Genomic DNA, 22,622 nt, shown 5'->3' on the forward strand with positions numbered 1-22,622 from the left:
CCAAAGGAGGGAAAAAGAGAAGCAGCTGGTTGTGGCAAGCAGAGGAGCTGACCGCCTGGGGGTGGGGGTGGGGGGCAGGAGGCAGAGATCCAGGGTTTCAGGGCTTCAGGGCTCACCCTCAGTGTTGTCCATCTCCTCCTTCTCTTCCAAGTCAATTCCCGAGGACTCTTGCTGTCGAAGTTGCTGCCAAAAGATGAGGCAGGTGAGGAGGAAGGAAAGTGGATTTCCTGAGGAGGGATCTGTTGACCTCTTACTGTGGTCCCAAACCAGTCTTAAATGCACTGGAAGCAGAAACTGCTTCCTTCTGAATCTAAACCCATGATATGCTCTGCTGAAATGGGTTTTAAAAAAGTTTATAATGTGTGGAATATGGAGGTTTATGATATTTTAAATTATGTAGCATTAAAAAATAATGCCCCTTTTGAAAGATATGGCCCAGTTAAAGGAACGAGGTAAGCCTCCAGATGACATAAAGGAGTTGAGCCAACTAATCACAGATATTCAAACAAATCTCCTTAATAAATTCAATGAGATGGCTAAAGAGATTAAGGATATTAAGAAGACATGGGATGAGCACAAATAAGAATTTGAAAGCATACATAGAAAAATAGCAGATCTTACAGGAATGAAATGTGCAATAAATGAAAAAAAAATACACTAGAGTCCTATAACAGCTGATTTGAGGAGGCAGAAGAAAAGATTGGTGAGCTTAAATATATGGCCTCCCAAAGTGAACATACGAAAGAACAGATCAGATGAAAAAAGGAATGGAAAAAATTAAAGTCACAGGGAACTAAATAATAGCAAGAGATGTGTGAACATATGTGTTGTGTGTGTCCCAGAAGGAGAAGAGGAGGGAAAAGGGGAAGAAGGAATATTTGAAGAAATAATGGTAGAAAATTCCCCAACCCTGCTGAAGGGCATAGATATGTGTTCAAGAAGCACAAGATACTCCCATCCAAATCCAGATAGACACGTGTGTCTCTCAGACACATAGTAATTAGAATGCCAAATGCCAAAGACAAGAGAGAATACTGAGAGCAACAAGAGAAAAGCAATGAATGATGAGGGAGGTTGTTGGTGTGGGAGGAGTGGAGGTATACAGGAACCTCTTATATTTTTCAGTGTAACATTTTTTTTGTGATGTATATATCTTCAAAAAATACAATTTACAAAAATGATGGGGTGTGGGGAGTGGGATATATGGAAACTTCTTACGTTTTTTGTTTTTTTATGTTTTTTAATGTAACATTCCTTGTGATCTATTAACTTTAATTAAATAAAAAAAAAAGAGAAAAGCAATACATAACATATAAGGGATACCAAAAAAGATCAAGTGCTGATTTCTCATCAGAAACCATGGAGACAAGAAGACAATGGTATGATATATTTAAGATAATGCAAAAGAAAAACTTCTAGGTAAGAATCTTATATATGGCAAGATTGTCTTTCAAAAATGAGGGCAAGTTTAGAATATTCACAGATAAATAGAAACAGAGAGAGTTTATAACAAAGAGACTGGCCTGCAGGAAATACTACAGTCTGGAAAGAAGAGAGAGAGAGACTTGGAAGAGAGTCTAGAAATGAAGATAGTATCAGTGAAAGAAACTAAAAGTCAAAAGAGTGGTGAAAATAAAATAGATAGATAAATCCCAAACATCAAAAGGGTGAAACAAGAAGTACCTTTACAGTAATAACATTGAATACTAATGGATTAAACTCCCAATCAAAAGACACAGACTGGCAAAATGGATAAGAAAATGTGACCCATCTATATGCTGTCTGCAAGAGACTCATTTTAGACCCAAGGATACCAATAGATTGAAAGTGAAAGGCTGGAAAAAGATATTCTACACATGTAGTAGCAACAACAACAAAGTCAGAGTAGCTATATTTAGATCAGGTGAAATAGACTTTAAAAGACACTAGTAATACACAATCTGAGTAGGAAGTCAGGAAAAAATTCCATTTACAATAGTGACTAAAAGAATCAAATATTTAGGAATAAACCTAACCAAGGATGTAAAGCACTTGTATTCAGAAAACTATAAATCATTGTTAAAAGAAATAAAAAATGACCTAAATAATTGGAAGAACATTCCAAGATTATGGTGCCAAGTCTACTCAAATTGATATAAAGATTCAAAGCAATCCCAATAAAAATTCCACCAGCATTTAAAAAAACGAATAGAAAACACCATTATTAACTTTATTTGGAAGGGTAAGGAGTACCAAATAGCCAGAAACATCTTAAAAAGGAAAACTGAAGTTGAAAGACTCTTACTTCTGGACTTTAACTCGTAGTACCTAGCTACAGTGGTAAAAACAGCATGGTACTGGCATAAAGACAGCTACATAGACCAATGGAACAAAACTGATGCTTACAAAACACCCTCACATCTGTGCTCAGGGGATTTTTGACAAGCCTGTCAAAACACCCAGTTTGGGGAGAACAGTCCATTAAAAAAATGGTGCTGGGGGAACTGGATATCCATAGTTAAAAGAAAGAAAGAGGACCCTTATCTCAAACCTTATACAAAAATTAACTCAAAATGAACCAAACACCTAAATATAAAAGCAAAAACCATAAAGCTTCTAGAAGAAAATGTAGGAAAACATCTTCATGACCTGGTGGTAGGTGGTAGATTCTTAAAGGAGCTAAAAGAAGGGCTGAAATGGACTACTGATGCTTAATGCATGTAGAAGTTTTAATGAACTTTACTGTAAAAGTATGGAAATGTGTAGAGTTTATGGCAACACATTATAGTGAGTAACAGCTGGTTTATAAATGGGAATGTGGCTGGAAAGGGGAGTCTAAGGATGTAAATGTCAAATGAAAGAAAGCTAGAGAATAATCTAGGGACTGAATAACGCAGTGAACCCAGAGATGGATGGGAATTGTGGTTAATGGTATCGATGCAAGAGGGTTCTTCTGTGAGCTACAGCTGATGTATGTCACCACTGCAGGGTGTTAGCAATGTGGAGAAGCTTGGGAAAAAAAACAACTGGAGTGAGCTACAGACTGTGATTAACAGCTATAGTGTAGTAGTCATGCTTCTATGCCAAAGATGTACTTTGTTGATAATGGGGAGAATGGAAAATGTGTGCCAAATGTATGCTGTGGACCATGGTTAGTGGTAATAGTCTGATGATATTATCTCACAATCTGTAACAAATGTTCTACCACGCTGTGGTGTGTTGATGGAGCGGTGTTGTATGGGAATTGTGCACATGAGCATGATTGTTTTGTAGGTTCACAACTTCTGTAATAAAAATATATTTAAAAAATAATACGGTGGGTTGGGGGAAAAATACACCAAATGTAAGATGTAGACTATAGTTAGTAAGATTTTGATGATATTCTTTCATAATTTGTAATAAATGTCTTGCACACACAAAATAATGCACCTTAATGTTCTTAGTTGTATTAATAAATATTTTTTTAATTTATAAAAGTATAACTTGGTAAGATTTTCTTTCACTCAGTATATCTCACCTATTGGAAAGGAAATCAGAATGTTTCAACCAAGGTACCATCGCCACCTGGTGGCAGCCTATGTATATTACAGGAATAGATAAAATAAGACAACAGGCAGCTTCTTGGATCCAGCCTGGCCAATATAAATCTAGGAGGTAACGGTGGGATACTATTAGTATTCCTCCAAATACCTGTTCTTCTGTTCCTAAAAAGGTTGCTGGGCACACAGCCACCTAGCTAAAGATGACATTTCCCAACTTCCCTTGCAGCTAAATATGGCTATGGGACTAGACTCTGGTCAACGTGAGTGTGAGTGATATGTTGGACCCTGAAAGGGAAAGGAGCATGCCTCCCTCCTTCTCTTTACTCCTTCCCATGGGCTGCAGTTTGTGCATGGTGTGAGCCATCGCAACCATACGTAAGTGAGTAACAAGATGGCAGTAGCTTAGTCCCTGATTCCACTGAGTCACCACTCCAGCCTAACCCCACCCTTCTGTTGACATCACACAGGCTCGCTAATAGCAGCTTAGCCTGTGTCCTAGCCAATACGGATGGTAAACATCACACACAGCTTGGGTCATAGAAAGAGTCATAGAATAGGGCAGAATCAGCTCAGGACCCACTGAGGAAACACAGCTGCTGGCCAGCGAAGGAGAGCCCTGAGCAAGGTAGGCTGTGTGGAAAAGAGACAAACAAAGGGAAATGTACTTCCTCAAACTTGCAATCTGGCTTAGCAGACAGAGTCAGTGCATGCAATAGAGCAGGGGTTCTTAACAAGGGGTCTGTGAGCTTGAACTGAAATTTAAAATAAAATGACATTATCCTTCTAGGGATGTGTTGGTGTGGGTGTGATGTATTTATTAAATAATACGTGGTATAGTGTGGGCTTAGTAAGGGGTCAGTGGTTTTCACCTGACTGGCAAAGGGGTCCATGGAACAAAAAAGTTTAAGAACCCCTGCAATAGAGGAAGAATATTTCACAGAGAGAGTGACTAAGAAGTAAAACAAAACAGCATGCAAAAGTCAACACCCTCTTCTGATTCAAAAAAACACTCAATAAACTAGGAATCAAAGGTAACGGTCTCAGAGTGATAAAGGCCATATGGGAAAAAACTCACTTCTATTCACAGTACTGGAAGTTCTAGCCAGAGCAATTAGTTAGAGCTAATAAATTAACTGAGCAAAGATGCAGAATACAAAATCAATACAGAAAAATAAGTTGTATTTCTATACACTGGCAATGAACAATCTGAAAAGGAAATTAAGAAAACAATTCCATTTACAAGAGCATGAGAAATAACAAAATAACAAGGAATAAAGTTAACCAAGCAGATGAAAGACTTGCACATGGTGAAACTGAAAACTACAAAACATTGTTGAAAGAAATTAAAGAAAACCTAAATAAATGGAGAGACATCCCATGCTTATGTATTAGAAGAAAATAGTTAGGCTGGCAATATTGCCAAACTGATAAATTCAATGTGACTCCTATCAAAATCTCAATGGTGTTTTTTGCAGAAATGGAAAAGCTGACCCTGAAATTCATATGGAAGTGCAAGGGACCCCAAATGACCAAAAACAATCTTGAAAAAGAACAGTTGGGGGAAGTGGATTTGGCTCAACTGATAAGAGTGTCCGCCTATCACATGGGAGGTCCAGGGTTCAAACCCTGGGCCTCCTGACCCGTGTGGAGCTGGCCCATGCGCAGTGCTGATGCGCATAAGGAGTGCCGTGCCACGCAGGGGTGTCCCCGCATAGGGAAGCCCCACGTGCAAGGAGTGCGCCCCGTAAGGAGAGCCACCCCGTGTGAGGAAAGCTCAGCCTGCCCAGGAATGGTGCTGCACACATGGATTGTTGATACAGCAAGATGATGCAATGGAAAGAGACACAGATTTCCAGTGCTGCTGACAAAAATGCAAGTGGACACAGAAGAAAATATAGTGAATGGACACAGAGAGCAGACAACTGGGGGTGGGGAGGGGAAGAGAAATAAATAAAGAATAAATCTTAAAAAAAAAAAAAGAACAGTTGGGGGACTCATACTTTCTTACTTCAAAACCTACTAAAAAGCTAAGTATTAAAAAAAATCCCAGTATATTTCTGGCATAAGGATAGACTTATAGACCAATGGAATAGAATTGAAAGCCCAGAAATAAATTCTCACAGATATGGCCAATTGATTATAGACAAGGGTGCTAAGACCATTCAATAGGGGGAAAGAACAGTCTCTTCAACTGCTGGTGTTTGGAAAATTGGATATCCATGGGCAAAAGAATGAAGTTGGACCCCTACCTCCCACCATATATAAAAATTAATTCAAAATGGATCAAAGAGGGGAGCTTCCTGCATACAAGGTCCTGGGTTCATTCCCCGGCCCTGTACCTGAAAAAAAAAAAAAAAAAAGGATCAAAGACCTAAATATAAAATTAGAACTATAAAACTCTTCAAAGAAAATTGGGGCAGTTTTCATTGTATCTGTGTTTGGCAATGGTTTCTTAAATATGATACAAAAAGCATATGCAACAAAAGAATTGGATATCATTAAAATAAAAAACTTTGGGAAGCGGATTTGGCTCAACTGCTAGAGCATCCGCCTACCACATGGGAGGTCCAGGGTTCAAACCCTGGGCCTCCTGACCCATGTGGTGAGCTGGCCCACATGCAGTGCTGATGCACGCAAGGAGTGCCATGCCACACAGAGGTGTCCTCTGATTAGGGGAGACCCACGTGGAAGGAAAGCACCCTGTAAGGAGAGCCACCCTGCACGAAAAAAGCATAGCCTGCCCGGGAGTGGAGCCACACACACGGAGAGCTGGGGCAGCAAGATGATGCAACAAAAAGAGACACAAATTCCCAGTGCTGCTGGCAAGAATGCAAGCAGACACAGAAGAACACACAGTGAATGGACACAGACAGCAGACAACAGGGGGAAGGGAGAGAAATAAATAAAAAAAGTAAATCTTTAAAAAAAATAAAAAACTTTTGTGCGTCAAAGGACATTATCAAGAAAGTGAAAGATCACCTATAAAATGGGAGAAGGTATTTTCAAAGTGCATATCTGATAAGGATTTAATATCCAGAATATATAAAGAATTCCTACAACTCAACAAAAATACAAACAAACCAATTAAAACTTGGGCAAAAGACTTGAATAGATGTTTCTCCAAAGAAGATACTACAAATGATCAATGAGCACTTGAAAAGATGCTCAACATCATTAGTCACTAGGGAGATGTGAATAAAAACAATGACATACCATTTCACATTTGCCTGGATGGCTATAAAAAAAAATGGAGGGAAGCGGACTTGGCCCAATGGATAGGGCATCCACCTACCATATGGGAGGTCCACAGTTCAAACCCCGGGCCCCCTTGACCCATGTGGAGCTGGCCCATGTGCAGTGCTGTTGCGTGCAAGGAGTGCTGTGCCATGCAGGGGTGTCCCCCGTGTAGGGGAGCCCCATGCTAAGAAGTGAGCCCCGTAAGGAGAGCCGCCCAGCATGAAAGAAGGTGCAGCCTGCCCAGGAATGGCACCGCACACACGGAGAGCTGACACAACAAGATGATGCAACAAAAAGAAACACAGATTCCCAGTGCCGCTGATAAGGATAGAAGCGGTCACAGAAGAACACTCAGTGAATGGACACAGAGAGCAGACAACTGGGAGGTGGGGAGGGGAAGGGGAGAGAAATAAATTTTTAAAAAAAGGAAAAATAACAAGTATGGGCAAAGATACAGAGAAATTGGAACTCTCATGCATTGCTGGAAGGGATATAAAATGGTGTGGCTGCTGTATAAAAGTTTGGAAGTTCCTCAAAATGTTAAACATATATTTACCATATAACATGGCAATTCCATTTCTATGTATATACCCCAAAGAACTGGAAACAGGTGTTCTAACAGATACTTGTACATAGCAGCATTGCTATGTTCATAGCAGCATTATTCACAACAGCCAAAGGTGAAAACAACCCAAAGTTCCATCAACAGATGAATGGATAAACAAAATGTGGTGTATACGTACAATGGACTATTATTGAGCCATGGGAAGGAATGAAGTTCTGATACATGAGACAACATGGATGAGCCTTGAAGACACTAGGCTGAGTGAAATAAGCCAGACACAAAGGAACAAATATTGTGTGATTCCACTTACAGGAAATATCTACACCAGGCGAATGCATAGAGAAGAAAACAGGGCAGGCAAAGGGGGATGGAGATACTGGGTGCAGAGTCTGTTTGGGGTGATGAAAAACTTTAGAAATGGTGATGGTTACTCAACGTTGTGAATGTAAATTATGCCATTGACTTGTGCCCTTAAAAATGGTTAAAATAGCAACTTGTATGTTATACTTTACTACAACAAAAAATAAGGAACAGAAAAAAGGGCAAGAAGAATCAGAAATCAGAAAGGTTTTGAATTTCTCAGCAACTCAGAAAGTAAGAAAAGTGCAAGGCGATCCTTCAAAACTGCAAAGAAAAATGACTTCTGACTTGATGATCACTCATGTGTGAAAGGAACACAAAAAGCCAGAGCTGAACCAGCTTAACCTCCCTGGCGCTCCTCGCAGGAAGCTCCTGGGTGTGCCTTCCTGAAACCAGGGACGAGCAAGCGAGGAACAGGAATCCAAGGGAGACAGGAAGCAGGGGCGCCAGCCAGAGAAAGGCAGTGGGGATCCCCGGCAAAGGGTGCCCCGAGGTGACAGCAGTGTATCGAGTATGGGGGCACCTGGCGGATAAGGCAGGCTTGAAAATTCGTGACCGAGGACTGGGGCCTCCATTTTAGGGGTGCCTCAAGCCTGGGCCTTGCTTCTGAGCCCCATCTTAGCAGGGACCCCCAGCCCCCACGACCTCAACGCAGAAGATGTCAAAACCCGCCTGGATGAGCAGAGAGCCTCCCGTGCACCTCCACCCTCCCAGGTGTGCACCCATTTCAGAATTTAAAAACGGACAGCGTGAAGAGGCTGTGTAAGCGCTACCAGGAAGGAGCTGCTCCCTTTTGGCCTCTGAAACGTGCCTCCCCTTGTCTCTGGGCTGCCTCCTCTGTGAAGCCTTCCCTGCCCGCCCCTGGCACGGCCGCGCCTGGTCATCACACTCCTGATGATCTGTTGCTGTGCCCGTGCTGCTCGGTAAACGGAGACCTCCTCGAGGGCAGGTGCAACGTCCACTCTTTGGGCTCCCATGGCCCCTAGGAGGCTGTTTGGCTCGTCACGGTGGGGAGTGGGCAGGAAGCTGGACGGGAGGGTCTGAGTGTGGAGCCGGGTCCCCCCGTGCCTGAAGCCTCACCTCCTTCATGGTGTCGATGGAGGCGAAGTACTTGGACCACCAGTCCAGCATGCTCTCATCCGGCTCGTCCTCCTCTGGCTCTTCAGCCGTGCCCTTCTTCTTTTTCTTCTTCTTCTCCTTCTCCTCCTCAGCCTGTAGGGTGGAGAGCGGGTCCAGAGTCCTGGGGCCAACTCGGGGTCCCCACCTGCACCCTGCCATCTGTTCCCAGGAAACCCTGGGTTCCACGAGGCTCAGAGGGGACACCCGAGGCAAAGGGGCAGGACCTCATTAAGCGGAGGAGGGGACACGACCCCTAGAGGGTCACGACCTGCCTGGCGTGAGCCAGTGGCCAAGGCGGGGTGGACACCGGAGTCCCCAAGGCCGGGTCCCTTGGTGCCCTGTTCCCTGTCCCGACGGTGCAGGGCGATCTCCCCCGACCCTGGACTCACCACGTCCACCTTGACCACGGCGTCCGACGTCTGCGGAGGGAATGGAGACACGGACAGCATTAGCGCCTCGGGGCCCGCAGCGCAGGCGGCGGGAGGGGGGTTGGCTGGGAGCCAAGGCCTTGGTTCTCACAAGGCTGATTTTGCACCTTCAAGAGCACACGGGTGAGTGTGCAAAAAATCGACCTCACAGACGTTTCTGACGTCTCCTAGAACCGTGGTTTGGGACCTGGGCGCACGTCAGGGGAGCTTTTAGAAAATGATCAAGGGTGGGTGCCGCCGGGTCAGAACGGGCGTTGCGTTCCCCGGGTGCTCTCCGCCAGAGTTGGGGCTGAGCAGGGCAGGCTCCGGGGCGCACGGAAGGGGCCCAGGGACACGGGCCCCTGCAGGCGGGGGCAGGGGCCTTGAACCTTAGGCTGACGCACACGGTGACGCAGCTCAAGAGGGTGCTGGCCGAGCACCCACCAGAGCCCTTGGGCCACGGGGTTTCCTGGAGCCTGGGGGCGCTCAGGCCAGCGCCGTCGCCCACCTATTCTGCTGGAGGCCTGAAATTAGGGGCTTTTTGCCCCCAGAGGAGGAACGGATCGGAGGGGCAGCGGGACTGCTGGAGGTGGCCCAGGCTCAGCTCCCACTCTCCTCCGCTTCTCAGCTAGACCCCCAGCCGGCTGTGACCCTCCAGGGTCAAGGGTCACAGGTCAAGGGACAATTCGCCCAGGCTGCGGGAAGCGTGCCAGGTCGGGGCGCGGCCAGGGGGAGGCGGCAGGGAGAAAGCAGGCTGCCCGGACCCAGGCCCGTCTGCGCTCAGGGTGCCTCACGCAGGCCGGGCCCATCCTGCCCTCCTCTGCGTCCCCCCGGCAGATAAACAGCCTTGGTCCCCCAGCCAAGACGGATGAGGCGCTTCCACCTGGAAATCCCGCCCCAACCCAGGCCTGGAGAGCGTGCGACTTCGGCGATGACGGGCACGCAGGGGCCCTGGACAGGAAACTGGGGCGTTTCCACGAGGGACCGCTGCCTACGCCGCCATTAGTTGGAGTAAAAATATCACCACCAGCTGTTGGACGCTGGCTGCCCTGGCGCCCACGCACGCACAGCTGAGGGTCTTGTGCCCCAGGGTGGGGTCAGGTGGCGCCGTGTGCGTGTGCCAGCAGGGCCGGCACTCGACAGTGCCAGGGGAGGCGGGACAACTGTCTTCCCGCGGGCAGAGCCACGCAGCCGCGCCACCCGCCTCACCGCGTCCAGCTTCACCATGGTCTCCAGCTTCTTGATGGGCGCCTCTGGCTCCATGTCCACCACGACCTCCCCTGTGGGGTGACAGGAGGGGCCCCCATTGCACAGCACACCCCGGAGAGGCCGGACTGGACAGAGAGACGGATAGGCAGGCCGACAGATGGAGGGAGGAGCAGGAGCGACAGTGAGAGCCGAGGAGGGCAGGAAGGACGGAGTCCCAGAGCTGGTTCTGGAACTCTCCCAGGGCAGAGGGCAGGGGCAGGGCGGCCGAGGGAGGCGGGCGGGGCAAGGGGGGGGCGAAGGGAGCCAGAGAGCAGGCGGCAGCGGCGGGAGGGGGGCCGAGGCCCTCGCCAGCCGGGAAGCTGACCGCAGCCCCGGCCCTCTCTGGGCCCGGCGTGAGGGGCGGCCCCGGGCAGCCGTCCTTGGCCCCAGGACGGGCGCTGCCCTCCTGCCCTCCTGGCCCCCCACCCCCGGCCGTACCCGCCGTGGTCCAACTGGGGGCCGAGCGGTCGGGGGGCCGGTAGATGAAGCGCCGCAGGGAGCTGACGGCGTGGGAGCCCACCAGCGTGTAGCGGCCGAAGGCCCGGCAGTCCACCACGCGGATGTTCAGCGGCGGGTGCAGCAGCTCGTTTTCTGGGAGGTCCTGGGGGCGTGAAGCGGGGCCCAAGCCTCCACGGAGGGCCAGGGGACGCGGCCTCGCCCAGCCCCCCGGCCGCACCCGGCCCTGACCAACTGCCACCCGCACTCGGCCCTGCCACCCGCACCCGGCTCTGCCCAACCGCCACCTGCACCCGCCCTGCCACCCGCACCCGGCTCTGCCCAACCGCCACCCGCACCCGCCCTGCCACCCGCACCGGCTCTGCCACCCACACCCGGCCCTGCCCAACCACCAGCCGCACCGGCTCTGCCACCCACACCCAGCTCTGCCCGGCCGCCACCCACACCCAGCTCTGTCCTGCTGCCACCTCCACGTGGCTCTGCCCGGCCACCACCCGCACCCGGCTCTGCCCGGCTGCCACCTCCACGCACCACTTCAAACCACTTGACGAGGGTGCTGAAGTTGGGGTTCTTCTTGTAGTTGTGGATCAGGGACGACTGCACCCCCTTCCCTGCACACTCGATGTCCACCCGCGGCCGGTCCACCTGGGCCAGGTTCACCCGCTTCAGGTCTCGCAGGCCCCAGAACAGCACCTGGTGGGGATGGCGGGAGGACAGCCCGTCCGTCAAGGGTGCCGGCAGGGGGTGGGGCCATTTGGAAGAAACCAGAGTGGGCTGGGCAGTGGGTCAGAGGACAGAGTCCCGAATGGGGAGCAGCCTGAGAACTGTAGGGGCCGAGGTTGGGTCTGTGGGGGCGCAGGGGTGTGGAGGGGGTGCAGAGGAAGGGGGCAGGAGGGAATTCCAGGTCCTGAGGTATGACCCTGGGGAAGTCATAATCCTCCTGGGCCCTCCGTCTCTTCATCTGAAAAGATGAGGCGTGGCCTGCGGGAGCTGAAGATCCCCTCCAGCTCTGGGGTTTGACTGCCAGTAGGGTGACATGCACATGTGACTCTCGGCAGGAGAGCATTGGAGGGAGCAAGGAAGAGGGTTTGGAGGCACATGGGGCTGGGGGTGGAGTGGGTGCAGGGGCCCAGCTGGGTGGGAGGGGCTGGGTACCTCAATCCGGTATTTGCTGAGCACGGGCCGGATGCCCATGGGCACGGGCATGATGGGTCCTCGGTCCATGTCCACCGGGCCGTTGATGGGGGGCAGGTCGGCCTTCCCTGCTGGCCCAATCTGGGGAGTTGGGGGTCACAGAGTTAGGTGCTGGGGAGCGCAGAGAGAGGGGCTTTCCCAGGAGCTCTCTGCACGGAGAACTCCGGGGCAGGGAGGTGGGGGGCTCCAAGGCTGCTAGCCTGGCCCCGGCGCGGGCCCCCTGGCCCACCTGCAGCAGCTCGAAGGCAGCCAGCAGGTCTCCGGCCGTGGTGTTGCCGCGGTAGATCTGGTAGTACTCCAGCTGGGGCGGGAAGCGGGGTGGGCAGTACGCCTCGTCCGCCATCTTGACCAGGGGCTTGGCGAAGGTGCGGCCCATGAAGTCGGCTTTGCCCTGTCCCAACGAACAACCGAGATGACCGCGATTTCCTCTAGTTCTCACCACGACCCTGTGAGCTCGTTCTAAGGCGGCAGGTGTGATCACCCCATTTCACGGTCAGGGGAAACTGAGTCTCAGGGTGCACCAATGGCTTCTTGAGGTCGTGTGGCCCACGAGTGGCAGAAGTAGCACTGGAAGTCAGGCCCTCCTGGCTCTGGTCCTGGGCCCTCTTCAGGGCACCTCTGTAGCTGAAGTGGTGGGTAGCAGGGTGGCTTGAGGGGTCACCCTAATCCTTCCGTCCCCCAGGGCCGAGTCTCCCATGGAGAGCTGGGAGGCTGTTTCTGACTGTGGTGAGTATGGGGGGGGGGGGCAACCAGGGGACCCCTGGAGTGGGTAAGGCTGATGACAGCAGGAATTGCTAACACATCCGAAGATGGGACTTGAGCTTGGTCTGTCCAGGAGGTGGGGGCCCTCTGGCATTCCTGAGACTCCAGAGCCCCCAGTGTTGGGAAGAGGTCAGGCTGTAGGGACAGGGCAGGGGATACCTGGTGGGGCCGTTTGAGATAATTTTATGAATCCCCAAAAGAGAAAGATTGTTTGTAAACTAAACTATTCCTCTGGGTATGATACCCTCTGGCTGCGTTAATTTCAGTTGAGGGGATTACTGTTAAGATCCGTTTGGGGCTTTTTATTGGGCTGCCTCAATGAGGCTTGGCTCAGGTCGAGTCCCTGCCCCTTTGCTGGGTCTGATGTAAATGGACTCACATGGACAGAGGGAAAAGGGAACTGCCATGTTTGATCCTGTCGAGTAAGAGAGAGGGTGGCTTAAGCATGAAGCTCTGAGAGGCTGGGCCAGGGTGCAGCTCAGGAGGAGACCAGCCCTGCTGTACATCTGGTAGCTTACAGTTGAACTTGGGAAGACAGCAGAACAGCAGAGACTGATAGAGAAAGCCCTAAGAGACAAGCCCTATGCCAGCTTGCAGCTGAAATCAGGAAGAAAGTAGAGCAGCTGAGCCTGAGAGAGCAAGGCCGGAGGGGAAGGAGAGACCAGGTAGAGATCGCCCGCCATCTTGCTTCAACACATGGCAGCTGACTTTGGTGAGAAAGCACCTCTTATTATGCCTTCAACTGGACTTTTCACAGCCTTGGAACTCTAAACTTTTGCCCCAAATAAATCCCCTTTATAAAATTCATTCTGGTACTCTGCACTGGCAGCCCTTTGGCAAGTGAAAACACCCAGGATGTCCTGGAGGGCTGGTCTGCAGCCTGGCCCCCAGCCTCCCAGCAAACGTCTTGGCCTAGCAGCTCTGGGGGGAGTCTTGGGGGAGGTGGCTGGCACAGGGAAGAGGGGGTGGGTGTGGTGCTGCTGGGGGTCCCTGGCCCCTGAACCCACCCTTACCATGGTGTCCTGGTCATAGATTTCAATGACAATGATGGGGGGATCATCCCGCAACTCATGCGCTTCTCCGTAGAGTTCCAGGTTGTCGAACACCAGCATCTGGTCCCACGTGGGGCACAGGGTCTCATTCAGCACCTATGGCGCGGGGCAGGGGAGACGGGTCAGAGGTGGTGGGTTGGGGGCAAGAGGAACCCCTCTCACTGAAGCTTCCAGAGGAACATTGGTCTCCCTTGCCCTTCTCGAAATCTGAACGTGAGGGCTAATGGGTGGTCAGCCCCCGCCTCTCCCCCAGCGTCTCCCATCTGCTGTGCTGAGCCTCCTCCAGTGGCCTGGGTGCCAGGCATTGGGGTCTGGGCCCCACAAGCTCAGGGGCCTCTGTGTTCTCACAGCTCCTGCCGGGAGGCCCCCTTCATCTGCCAAACTCCCGCTCCCCCGGCCCAGGGACCAGAGCCGCCCCTCTGCCCGCCACGGCCCTCACCTCTGTGCACTGGCTCTGGTTGATGAAGAAGACGCGGGCGAAGGGGTCGGACAGGCCGCTGCTGTCGGCGGCGAAGAGGCTGCGGGCCTGGTACATGTGCACGCGCAGCTGGAAGGCCTGCTTCTCTGCGGGAAGAGCGGGGCTGAGGCGCGGGGAGCGGGGGGGGGGGGGGCCCCCAGCCGCCCCCCTCCCCTGGCCGCGGAGGCCTCGCTCACTGGTGTAGACCAGGCTGCTGGGCGGGAGGGAGTGCGGGCCCAGGCCCTGCGCTGCCTTGACCTCCTGGAAGCCGCAGGGCAGGCCGCCCAGGAAGTCCTTGCGCTGCTTGCTGAGGCCGAGCCACAGGTAGAGCTCCAGCTTGGCCTGCACCGTCCAGCCCGCCGAGCCGAAGCCCCGCTTCCCCGGCAGCTGCGGGCGGCCGCGGGGTCACCGGGAGCCCGGAGGGAGCCCAGCGCGCCCCCCACCCCCGGGGCTGGACGGGCAGCGGGGCTGGGGGAGGCCTCGGTGCGAGCTGCCCCTTCACAGTTACCCCTGCATGCCCCCCCGAGCTGCCCCTTCACAGTCACCCCTGCACGCCCCCCACCCCCGGGCCTCGGTGCGAGCTGCCCCTTCACAGTCACCCCTGCACGCCCCCCACCCCCTCGAGCTGCCCCTTCACAGTCACCCCTGCACGCCCCCCACCCCCGGGCCTCGGTGTGAGCTGCCCCTTCACAGTCACCCCTGCACACCCCCTGGCCCCCCGAGCTGCCCCTTCACAGTCACCCCTGCACGCCCCCCACCCCCGGGCCTCGGTGTGAGCTGCCCCTTCACAGTCACCCCTGCACGCCCCCCTTCGGTCACCCCTGCACACCCCCCACCCCCGGGCCTTGGTGCGAGCTGCCCCTTTGCAGTCACCCCTGCATGCCCCCCCACCCCTGGGACTTGGTCCGAGCTGCCCGTTCACAGTCATCCCTACCCGTCCCCCCTACATAGTCACCCCTGCATGCCCCCTATCCCTGGGCCTCAGTGCAAGTTGCCCCTTCACAGTCACCCCTGCAGGCCCCCCCACACCCCCGGGCCTCAGTCCGAGCTGCCCCTTCACAGTCACCCCTGTACACCCCCCACCCCTGGGCCTTGGTCCAAGCTGCCCCTTCAGTCACCCCTGCACACTGCCCCGCCTCCCCGCTTTCTCTTCTCTGAGCTTCTGCTACTTGAGGGGCCCCTCTGGGTGGGCTCGGGCTGCCAGACCCCAGGGAGGAGGCTGCTCATCCCTTCCAGGGGAGACGGCCCCTCGACATGCTCCAGGGGCAGCCCCCCCGGGCCCAGCCCCCTGCCCCGCGCCGGCTCCTCCGGGCACCTTGAGGAAGAGCGTCTTGAGCTTGGCGCAGTCCTTGCCCACCTCCTCCTCGACCGAGGAGAAGAGCAGGTCCTTGGAGGGCACCCGGGCGTAGGCGATGCGCTTGTTGTTGTTCATCATCCAGATGAAGACGTCGGGGATGCTGTGCTGGGGCTGCGGGGGCGCGGGGCTGCGGCTCAGGGTGGCCCCCGCGCCCCCACCCGCCGCCGGGCCGCCTCGCCCACCCGCTTCCTGTGGGGTCCCCTCCCAGCCGGGGGGCCCCGGGGGGGCGGCAGGGGGCCCCGCGGGCCGCACCTCGTCCGCCAGGAAGCGCAGCTTCTGCAGGAAGTTCTGGCACAGCCGCAGCTTGTCGCGCACGGTGTGCGGCTTCACCTGCGCCCGCAGGCTCCTGGCCTGCTGCCCCATGCTCTCCTGGGGGGCGGAAGCGGGGAGCAGCTCAGGCTGCCATGGAGGGGGGGAGCCACGACCACCCCTGGCCCCTCCAGGTGTCCTCACCAGCTCCCTCATGCAGGACTTGAGGCGTTCCCGGTCCAGCCTGGTGCGCGACGCGTGGCCCTGCTCCTTGTCCGCGAGGGAGAGGAAGCGGCTGCGGGGCGCGGGGGGCGGGGGCTTAGCTGAGCCCACCCAGCAGCAGGAGGCAGGGCCCAGGGGGCTGCCCGGGCTCGCCCAGACCAGGCCTGGGGCCCCCTCGCCCGACCCCCCGGGCCCCCCCGGCCCCCCTCACTAGCAGCCGCTGCCGAGCTCCTCCAGGACGCCGCGCAGCCGCCGCTCGGGGTAGGCCTTCTCCGTCTTGATCATCTCCTGCACGTCGTTCAGGCCTTCCTCCTGCGGACACAGGGGCGGGGCCCGGGGCGCTGAGCCGCACCCCCCTCAGTCTCCCCGATCCCTTCTTCCCGTTCATCGGAGGCGCCTGGTGAACCGGGACCACCTTCTTCCTGGCGCCACCCCCGGAATCTGTTCCCGTGATGGGACAACCACCCTCCCAGGGTCTGCTTTTGGATGCTGGGGACCTCCGTGTTTGGGGGAGCTCCTGAAGGCGGGCAACGCTGCCTGGGTTGTGAGGCGTGGGGGACTCGCTGGGCTGGGCGGACCTTGGCTGGAGGGGGGGTGGCGTGGGGTTCAGGCCAGGGGGCAGCGGGTTGACCAGCTGCCTGCAGGGAGCCCCAGCACGAGGGCCAGGGTTGCCAGGCTCCACCACAGGTGCCCCCAGCCCCTGTCCCGCTCCTGGGGTCCCCGGGGTGGGGGAGGCGAGCAGAGGTCCTGCTGGGGCCACAGGTGCGTCCCCCTGGTGCACAGCGGTGGGGAGGGGATTCCAATGCCAAGGCCAAGCCCCGCCCTGCAGCGCTCAGCCCCGCCCCGGCCTGGCCCTGACCAGCTTGTCGGCGATGTGGTCCATGATGTTGGCGTTGTAGAGGCGGCGGCGCTGGTCCGGCCACCAGCTCCTGATGTAGATGCACGGCTTGCGCTCCAGGTAGGGCAGGTGGAAGTAGTTTCTGGGGCAGGAGAGGTTGGGAGGATGAGGAACTGAAGGCTGGGGATTCCCGCCCGCCCCGGGACCCCCGGTCCCCCGGCCCACCTGTCGGTGATCTGGGGCCGCATGGGGGGAGTGGAGGAGACCGAGGCTAGGTCCCCGGCCTCGCTGGCCTCGTCGTCGCTCGAGTTCTGGATCAGGTCCACTTCCTCCTCGTCCCCTGGCTCCTTCCGGGGCCTCGGCCGCTGGGGTCGGGCCAGGCCGTCGACCTCGTTCCCGTAGTTGCCTGGAGGCAGAAAGGCCACTAGGGGACCCAGGGTCCTTTCCCCGCCAGGCCCCACCCAGCTCCGATCCCCAATCCCTGAGCTGCTTTGCTCGGGGAGAGATGGGGGAAACCAGGATACGGGGCAGTCCTGGGCGTCGGTGCCAGCCCAGCACGATGGGACGCTGGCCAGAGAAAGGTCTCCAAGTCCTTCCCCCGCCTGCCGAGTTGTCCCTAGAAGCCCCCAGGTCGACTGAGCCCCAGGCCCAGCCAGGACGAGGCCCATTGGCTCAGCCCCTCCCCCCCAGACCCCCAGGCTACTCTCTGGGAAGGGGCTTCCTCCTGCCAGCTGGAGCTCGAGGGTCCACCGTGCTGGGGGACGCGCGTGCATGGGTGCATGTCCACAGGGCTCTGCATGGGTGCCGAGGTGTTCAGGAGAGGGGTTGCCGTTTTCCCGCTCCTCGGGCCAAACCGTCACCCTGTGACCCCAGCACTCACCAATGGTGACCTCGAAGGTGATTGGCTTGTCTCCATTTTTCCGGTCGATCATCGAGGCCTCCAGGAAGGCCCCAAATAGAAAGAATTCTTCCACTTTCCCCGTGCAGCTCTGTGGGGAGGGAGTTCCAACCGTCCCTACGCTTCACGTGGGGACAGATGGGCCAGGCCTCCCTCCACCGTCCCACAATGGGGGGCTTTGAAGTCAAACAGCCTGGGCCCTGGAGGCCTAATTCCTTCTGCCCTCCAGCCTGGACGTCCCTGGAAGAAGGGCTGGCTCCATGGACCACAGGGACAGCCATGGCTGGAGACGGGCCAGAGGCGAAGGCGCCATCTTGGTGCCTGGCTGCCCTCGCAGGACCCGCAGGAGGAGCCCAAACACAGGGGGAACGAGAAACTAGAGGTCCCGCCGAGGGGCATGGTGGGGGCCTCTGCTTCCCGGGGCCCCCTGAAATAGGCAGGGCAGGAGGAGGCCGAGCCAGGGACCCAGGGCGGCCGCGGCGGGGAGAGGGCTGAGCTGGGCGCCCTGCCCCAGGGCCTCACCTCTGAGATGGGCGTGGCCGGCTCCACCTGCACCTCGGTGGAGCTGGTGAGCTCCGGGCTGGAGGTGTCCAGGATCTCCACTGCCAGGCCCAGCATGAGGCGGGCGCGGAAGGACACGCCCTCGCCCAGGCCCTCGTTCAGGTCCTGGTGCTCGTCCAGCAGCGTGTAGTTGCGCGTGGAGCCGTACATGTTCACCCAGGCGGGGCCCAGGGTGGGCAGAAAGCCTGCGGACGGCAGGGGAGTCCAGGGCTCGTTCGGGGTGCGGGGGCTTCTCCCTGCCCCCTCCTCGAGGCTGCTGAGTCCAGGTCTGCGTGCCTTGCCCGGGAAACATCTGAGGCCGAGGAGGGGCTGCTGGGGCTGCAGGGTCCCCGCCGGGCCACGGGGAGGGCTGGCATGGTCTTTCCACTTGCAGGGAGCACGTCCTCGGGGTAACGCACGCTCATGGAGTCTGAGCCCCGGGGAGCGGGGAGGGGGCTCTGCAGCCACGCAAAGCTGGGCTGTGCTCCCCGTTTCCTGGGGCAGGGGCTGCCCACGGGCTGCTTGAAGGACAGACGCCCCTTGCCCGTGCCTCCCAAACTTCCGGGCCCTCAGTGGCCTTTCCCGCTGTACGTCCACCGTCACAGCCCTCAGCGCGTCTTGTCCTGCTTGCGCAGCCCCTGCCCCTGCCTGCCACGTGCTGCGCCCTCCATGCGGCCTCCCCCAGCCCTAGTTACAGCTCCCTTCTGGTGCTGGGCCTCGGGTGTAGCACGGACCCAAAACCCACCCTTTCAGAGGGTATGTCTCAGTGGGTTTCAGTTTCTTGGCTTCACTGGGCTGTCCTCAGCACTGTCGACTTCCAGAGATTTCCAGCCCCACAAGAAGCCCCGTCCCCGCCAGCCGTCCCTCCCCACTGCCTGCCTCCCGGGCCTGGCACAGCTGGTCTACACCTGTCCCTATGGATTTATCAATTCTGGGTGTTTCCCATCAGTGGGCGCCTACAGCCTGCAGCCTCTTGTGTCATCTGCCTCGTGCAGGGTCACCTGTCCATGTCCCTAACGCACAGTAGGCGCCTCGCGGCGGGGGAGAGGCTCTCCCCTCCCCTCTCTCCTCTGTGCCTGGCACAGTGCAGGGCCCTGGCAGGTGGTCCATCCCCATGACAACCCACAACCCTGCAGAGAGGGGCTGTGCATGGGTACAGCTAGAAGCACGTATGACACGTGTGTATATCAAAGCATGTATGTCCACGTGTGCGTGTGCGTAAATGATTTTCATTTCAGCTGGGAAGACCGTGGGGAAAAGCTCACAGAGCTTTTCATTGTCTGCCCTGGGGGGGCAGATTCGCGGAAGCCCGGAGCCCGATGGAGCCGGTGCCATGGTGCCGGGGGTCCCACAAACCCTTTGGCCTCCCGTGCCCCGCCCCGCCGGGCTCCGGCTGCTGACCTTTGTCGCCTTCGTTGGAGATCTTGCGCAGGTCGATGAAGTGGGTGCCGATGGCCACGTCGTTGACCTTGTCCGAGTCCCGGATCTGCACCTTGATGCGCTTGCAGAGCGGGGGGAACAGGTCCGTGAAGACCACCTGCTCGTTCCACAGGGGCTCGTAGCTGCTCTTCTGCACCGACGTCTTGCCCTGGGGGGGGGCGTGAGGTGCAGAGGGTGGGCGGCCGTGTGCGTGTGCATGCGGGTGTGCGCAGGCGTGCGCGTGTGCGCGGACGTGGCCTTGTCTCCCCCGCCCTCCCCTGCTCCCCGGCCTCCCAGGCTCCGCTCTCTCGGCTCCTGGCCTCTAGGTGCCCAGCCTTGCCCTCCCAGCTGGGCAGCTGGAGCTCCCGACCCTCTCGCTCTCCTGATTCTAGGGCCTGATTTTGTCCCGTGCCTCCCCCCGGGGACCCGTGCCATCAGCTGATGCCTGCCACCCCGGGCCCCAGCCCCCGGTACCTTCTGGCCAGCAAAGAAGACCTGCACGTAGGGGTCGACGAGGTCCCTGTTCTCGCCGATGAACGCCTTCTTCACGTTGGCCATGAGGCTCGTGTTCATCCGAGGCAGCCCCTCCGCGCGGTAGATTTTCACGTAGAAGCGGGCCCACTGGCGCTCGGGGGGCACCCCCTCGGGGAGCAGGAGGTTCCTGCCGGCACACGCAGTGAGGGCCGAGCTGGCCGGGCCGGGCGCCCCAAGTCCCTCCCCGGGACCCACGTGCCCCTGGGTCCTGGGAGAATCTGTGGGGGTGGCCGAGAGGGGCCTCGGCCAGGGTGAAAGAAACTGGCGGTCACGGCCCCTGCTCTCCCTCGTGTCCTGGGCCCGTTCCCACCTCCCCGAGCCTCGTCTTGCTCACGTTTAAGGGGCAGTGACCACACGCCTCTCCCAGGAACACGGCGCGCCTCGGGCAGGCTGAGCAGGGGCGCTTGGTGACTCCGAGAGGGGGGCCGCGCCGTGGTCTCAGCTTTCCCCCGCCCTGGGCCCTCGAGACTAATCTGGCAAGTGGGCCCGCAGAGGCCATGACTCACAGGACCCCGGCACTTTCTCCAGCTGAATCCACGAGGTCCCAGAATCCTCCTCAACGGCCGCCCTCCGTGGCCCGGAGGTGGCACGCGCTGCGGTCACTTTGCCCGCCTGGGTTTGGACTCGCCCTGGCAGCTCCCTGGCCCCCTGCTCTCCCCGCACCCGCTCTTTCTCCCACCGCACCCCGTTCAGAAGTCTGGGCGTCGAAGGGCCGTCGTTCTCGACGGTTCTCCATCAACCCTGCCTCTGCCCCGGCCCTTTGTCTCCCGCGGGTGCCGAGGAGGGTCCCGGCTCGGTTCTTCTGGGGAGTGGGGGGCGGTGGGGAGGGTGGGGAGGACAGGGTTAGGGAGCCGGTGGGGGGGGGGTTGGTGCCCTGGGGCTGGGGCTAGGGGCGCGGGGAGCCTCACCCCTCAATGTCGTCCTCGTCCGTCTCGTTGGCCTTGTGGGGCGTCTTGATGTTGTCCCCCTTGCCCACCACGGCGACGTCGCACTTCACGTAGCCCTTCAGCCCGGCGGAGAGGTCGTCGGGGTCCGACAGGATGGCCCACTTGTGGTGGAACTGGTGCTCTGCAGCGGCCGGGAGCGCGGGCGGCACCTGAGGCCCGGCCCGGGCACGCCCGCCCTCAGGGCCGCGCAGCCGGGCACCTGCCCTTCTCGGGCCCGGGGGGGTGAGGCTGGAGCCCGTCGGGGGCGCGGTGCACCAGCGAAGCTCGGGGCCTGCAGTGCCCCCTCCCCACCATTCCAGTCACCCCCCACCCCAAGCTAGAGGCGGCCTTCCAGGTGGACCGCCCCCGCCCGAGCCCCCCTCCCGAGCCCCCTGGGGCTCCCCAGCGCTGTGGGATGAAGGCCGGAGCACTCAGCACGGTCTGTGGGGCCGGCCGTGGCTCCTGCCCACCCCCTCTGCTCATTCTTCTGCCAGGTGAGGCTGACTCCTCCTCCCTGAAGCCACCTTGGGTTTCACACCTCCATGCGCTGGTGTCCGCTGTTCCTTGACCTTGAATGCCCTCCCCTACCCCTCCTGTTGCCTCCACGTCGTTTTGTTCCTGCCTCCTCTTCCATGCAGCCTCCCCTGGCTTCCTCGGGCCAGCCGAACCCTGCCCTCTCTGGTCCCTGGCATTCCATAGGCAGCTTGCTACTTCCCCTGGCTGGTGACCGTCTACTTCTTGTCTGTTTCTGATTTTAGAATGAACCCCCGACCCCTCCAAAGTCGTCTCATCTCAGTATCCCCAGGACAGGGTGAAGGAAAGGACAGATGTCGGGGAAGGTCCCGCTAGGTGGGGTTGCCCCTCCAGGTTTCTTTAAAGTCGGTTTACAAGCCGAGAAAAGCACACGGCTTTACTTTCCGGAGGGCAGACCCCCATCTTCTGTGGTTTGGGGTGGGCGCTGATATCCAGGGGCTCGGGGCCTCCCATCTCCTCCCTCCTCTTTCACCCTCTACTGTAGCCAGGCCCCTCCCCTCCAAGGCTCTGTCCCCGGTGGGCTCCGGGGGCTGGGTTAAGGGGCTGTGTGCAGAGGCCAGGGTGTTGGGGTGGGCCAGGCACTGTCCCAGGAAGGCTCACGCCCAAAGCAAGTCAGAGAAGGGAGGGACAAGGATGTGCAAGGAGCTGCTGGAGGAGGGGCTTGGCCTGTCCTAGGCATCCCGGAGCTTCAGGGTTTTGTGAGAGCAGGTGGACGTGGGATGGATGG

At 57.1% G+C, this 22,622-nt stretch overlaps 1 protein-coding gene across 1 annotated transcript in view; it reads right to left on the bottom strand.

The window, feature by feature from the left end:
• The window catches only part of OTOF (otoferlin), a 116,358-nt gene that overhangs the window by 9,354 nt on the left and 84,382 nt on the right, over window positions 1-22,622 (bottom strand). The window contains exons 13-34 of the mRNA XM_058287741.2: window positions 21,344-21,503; window positions 20,376-20,562; window positions 19,884-20,070; window positions 18,465-18,688; window positions 17,925-18,033; window positions 17,270-17,450; window positions 17,066-17,186; window positions 16,418-16,518; window positions 16,189-16,279; window positions 15,988-16,104; window positions 15,694-15,846; window positions 14,576-14,765; window positions 14,361-14,485; window positions 13,883-14,017; window positions 12,337-12,498; window positions 12,069-12,188; window positions 11,445-11,606; window positions 10,896-11,058; window positions 10,419-10,489; window positions 9,192-9,221; window positions 8,764-8,895; window positions 117-183 (exon numbers count right to left, since the gene is read on the bottom strand). Coding sequence (XP_058143724.1) covers window positions 117-183; window positions 8,764-8,895; window positions 9,192-9,221; window positions 10,419-10,489; window positions 10,896-11,058; window positions 11,445-11,606; window positions 12,069-12,188; window positions 12,337-12,498; window positions 13,883-14,017; window positions 14,361-14,485; window positions 14,576-14,765; window positions 15,694-15,846; window positions 15,988-16,104; window positions 16,189-16,279; window positions 16,418-16,518; window positions 17,066-17,186; window positions 17,270-17,450; window positions 17,925-18,033; window positions 18,465-18,688; window positions 19,884-20,070; window positions 20,376-20,562; window positions 21,344-21,503 — 2,988 coding nt within the window. The remainder of the gene's footprint in view (window positions 1-116; window positions 184-8,763; window positions 8,896-9,191; window positions 9,222-10,418; window positions 10,490-10,895; window positions 11,059-11,444; window positions 11,607-12,068; window positions 12,189-12,336; window positions 12,499-13,882; window positions 14,018-14,360; window positions 14,486-14,575; window positions 14,766-15,693; window positions 15,847-15,987; window positions 16,105-16,188; window positions 16,280-16,417; window positions 16,519-17,065; window positions 17,187-17,269; window positions 17,451-17,924; window positions 18,034-18,464; window positions 18,689-19,883; window positions 20,071-20,375; window positions 20,563-21,343; window positions 21,504-22,622) is intronic.

Source organism: Dasypus novemcinctus, chromosome 25, assembly GCF_030445035.2.
Source record: "Dasypus novemcinctus isolate mDasNov1 chromosome 25, mDasNov1.1.hap2, whole genome shotgun sequence".
NCBI classification, from domain to species: Eukaryota; Metazoa; Chordata; class Mammalia; order Cingulata; family Dasypodidae; genus Dasypus; species Dasypus novemcinctus.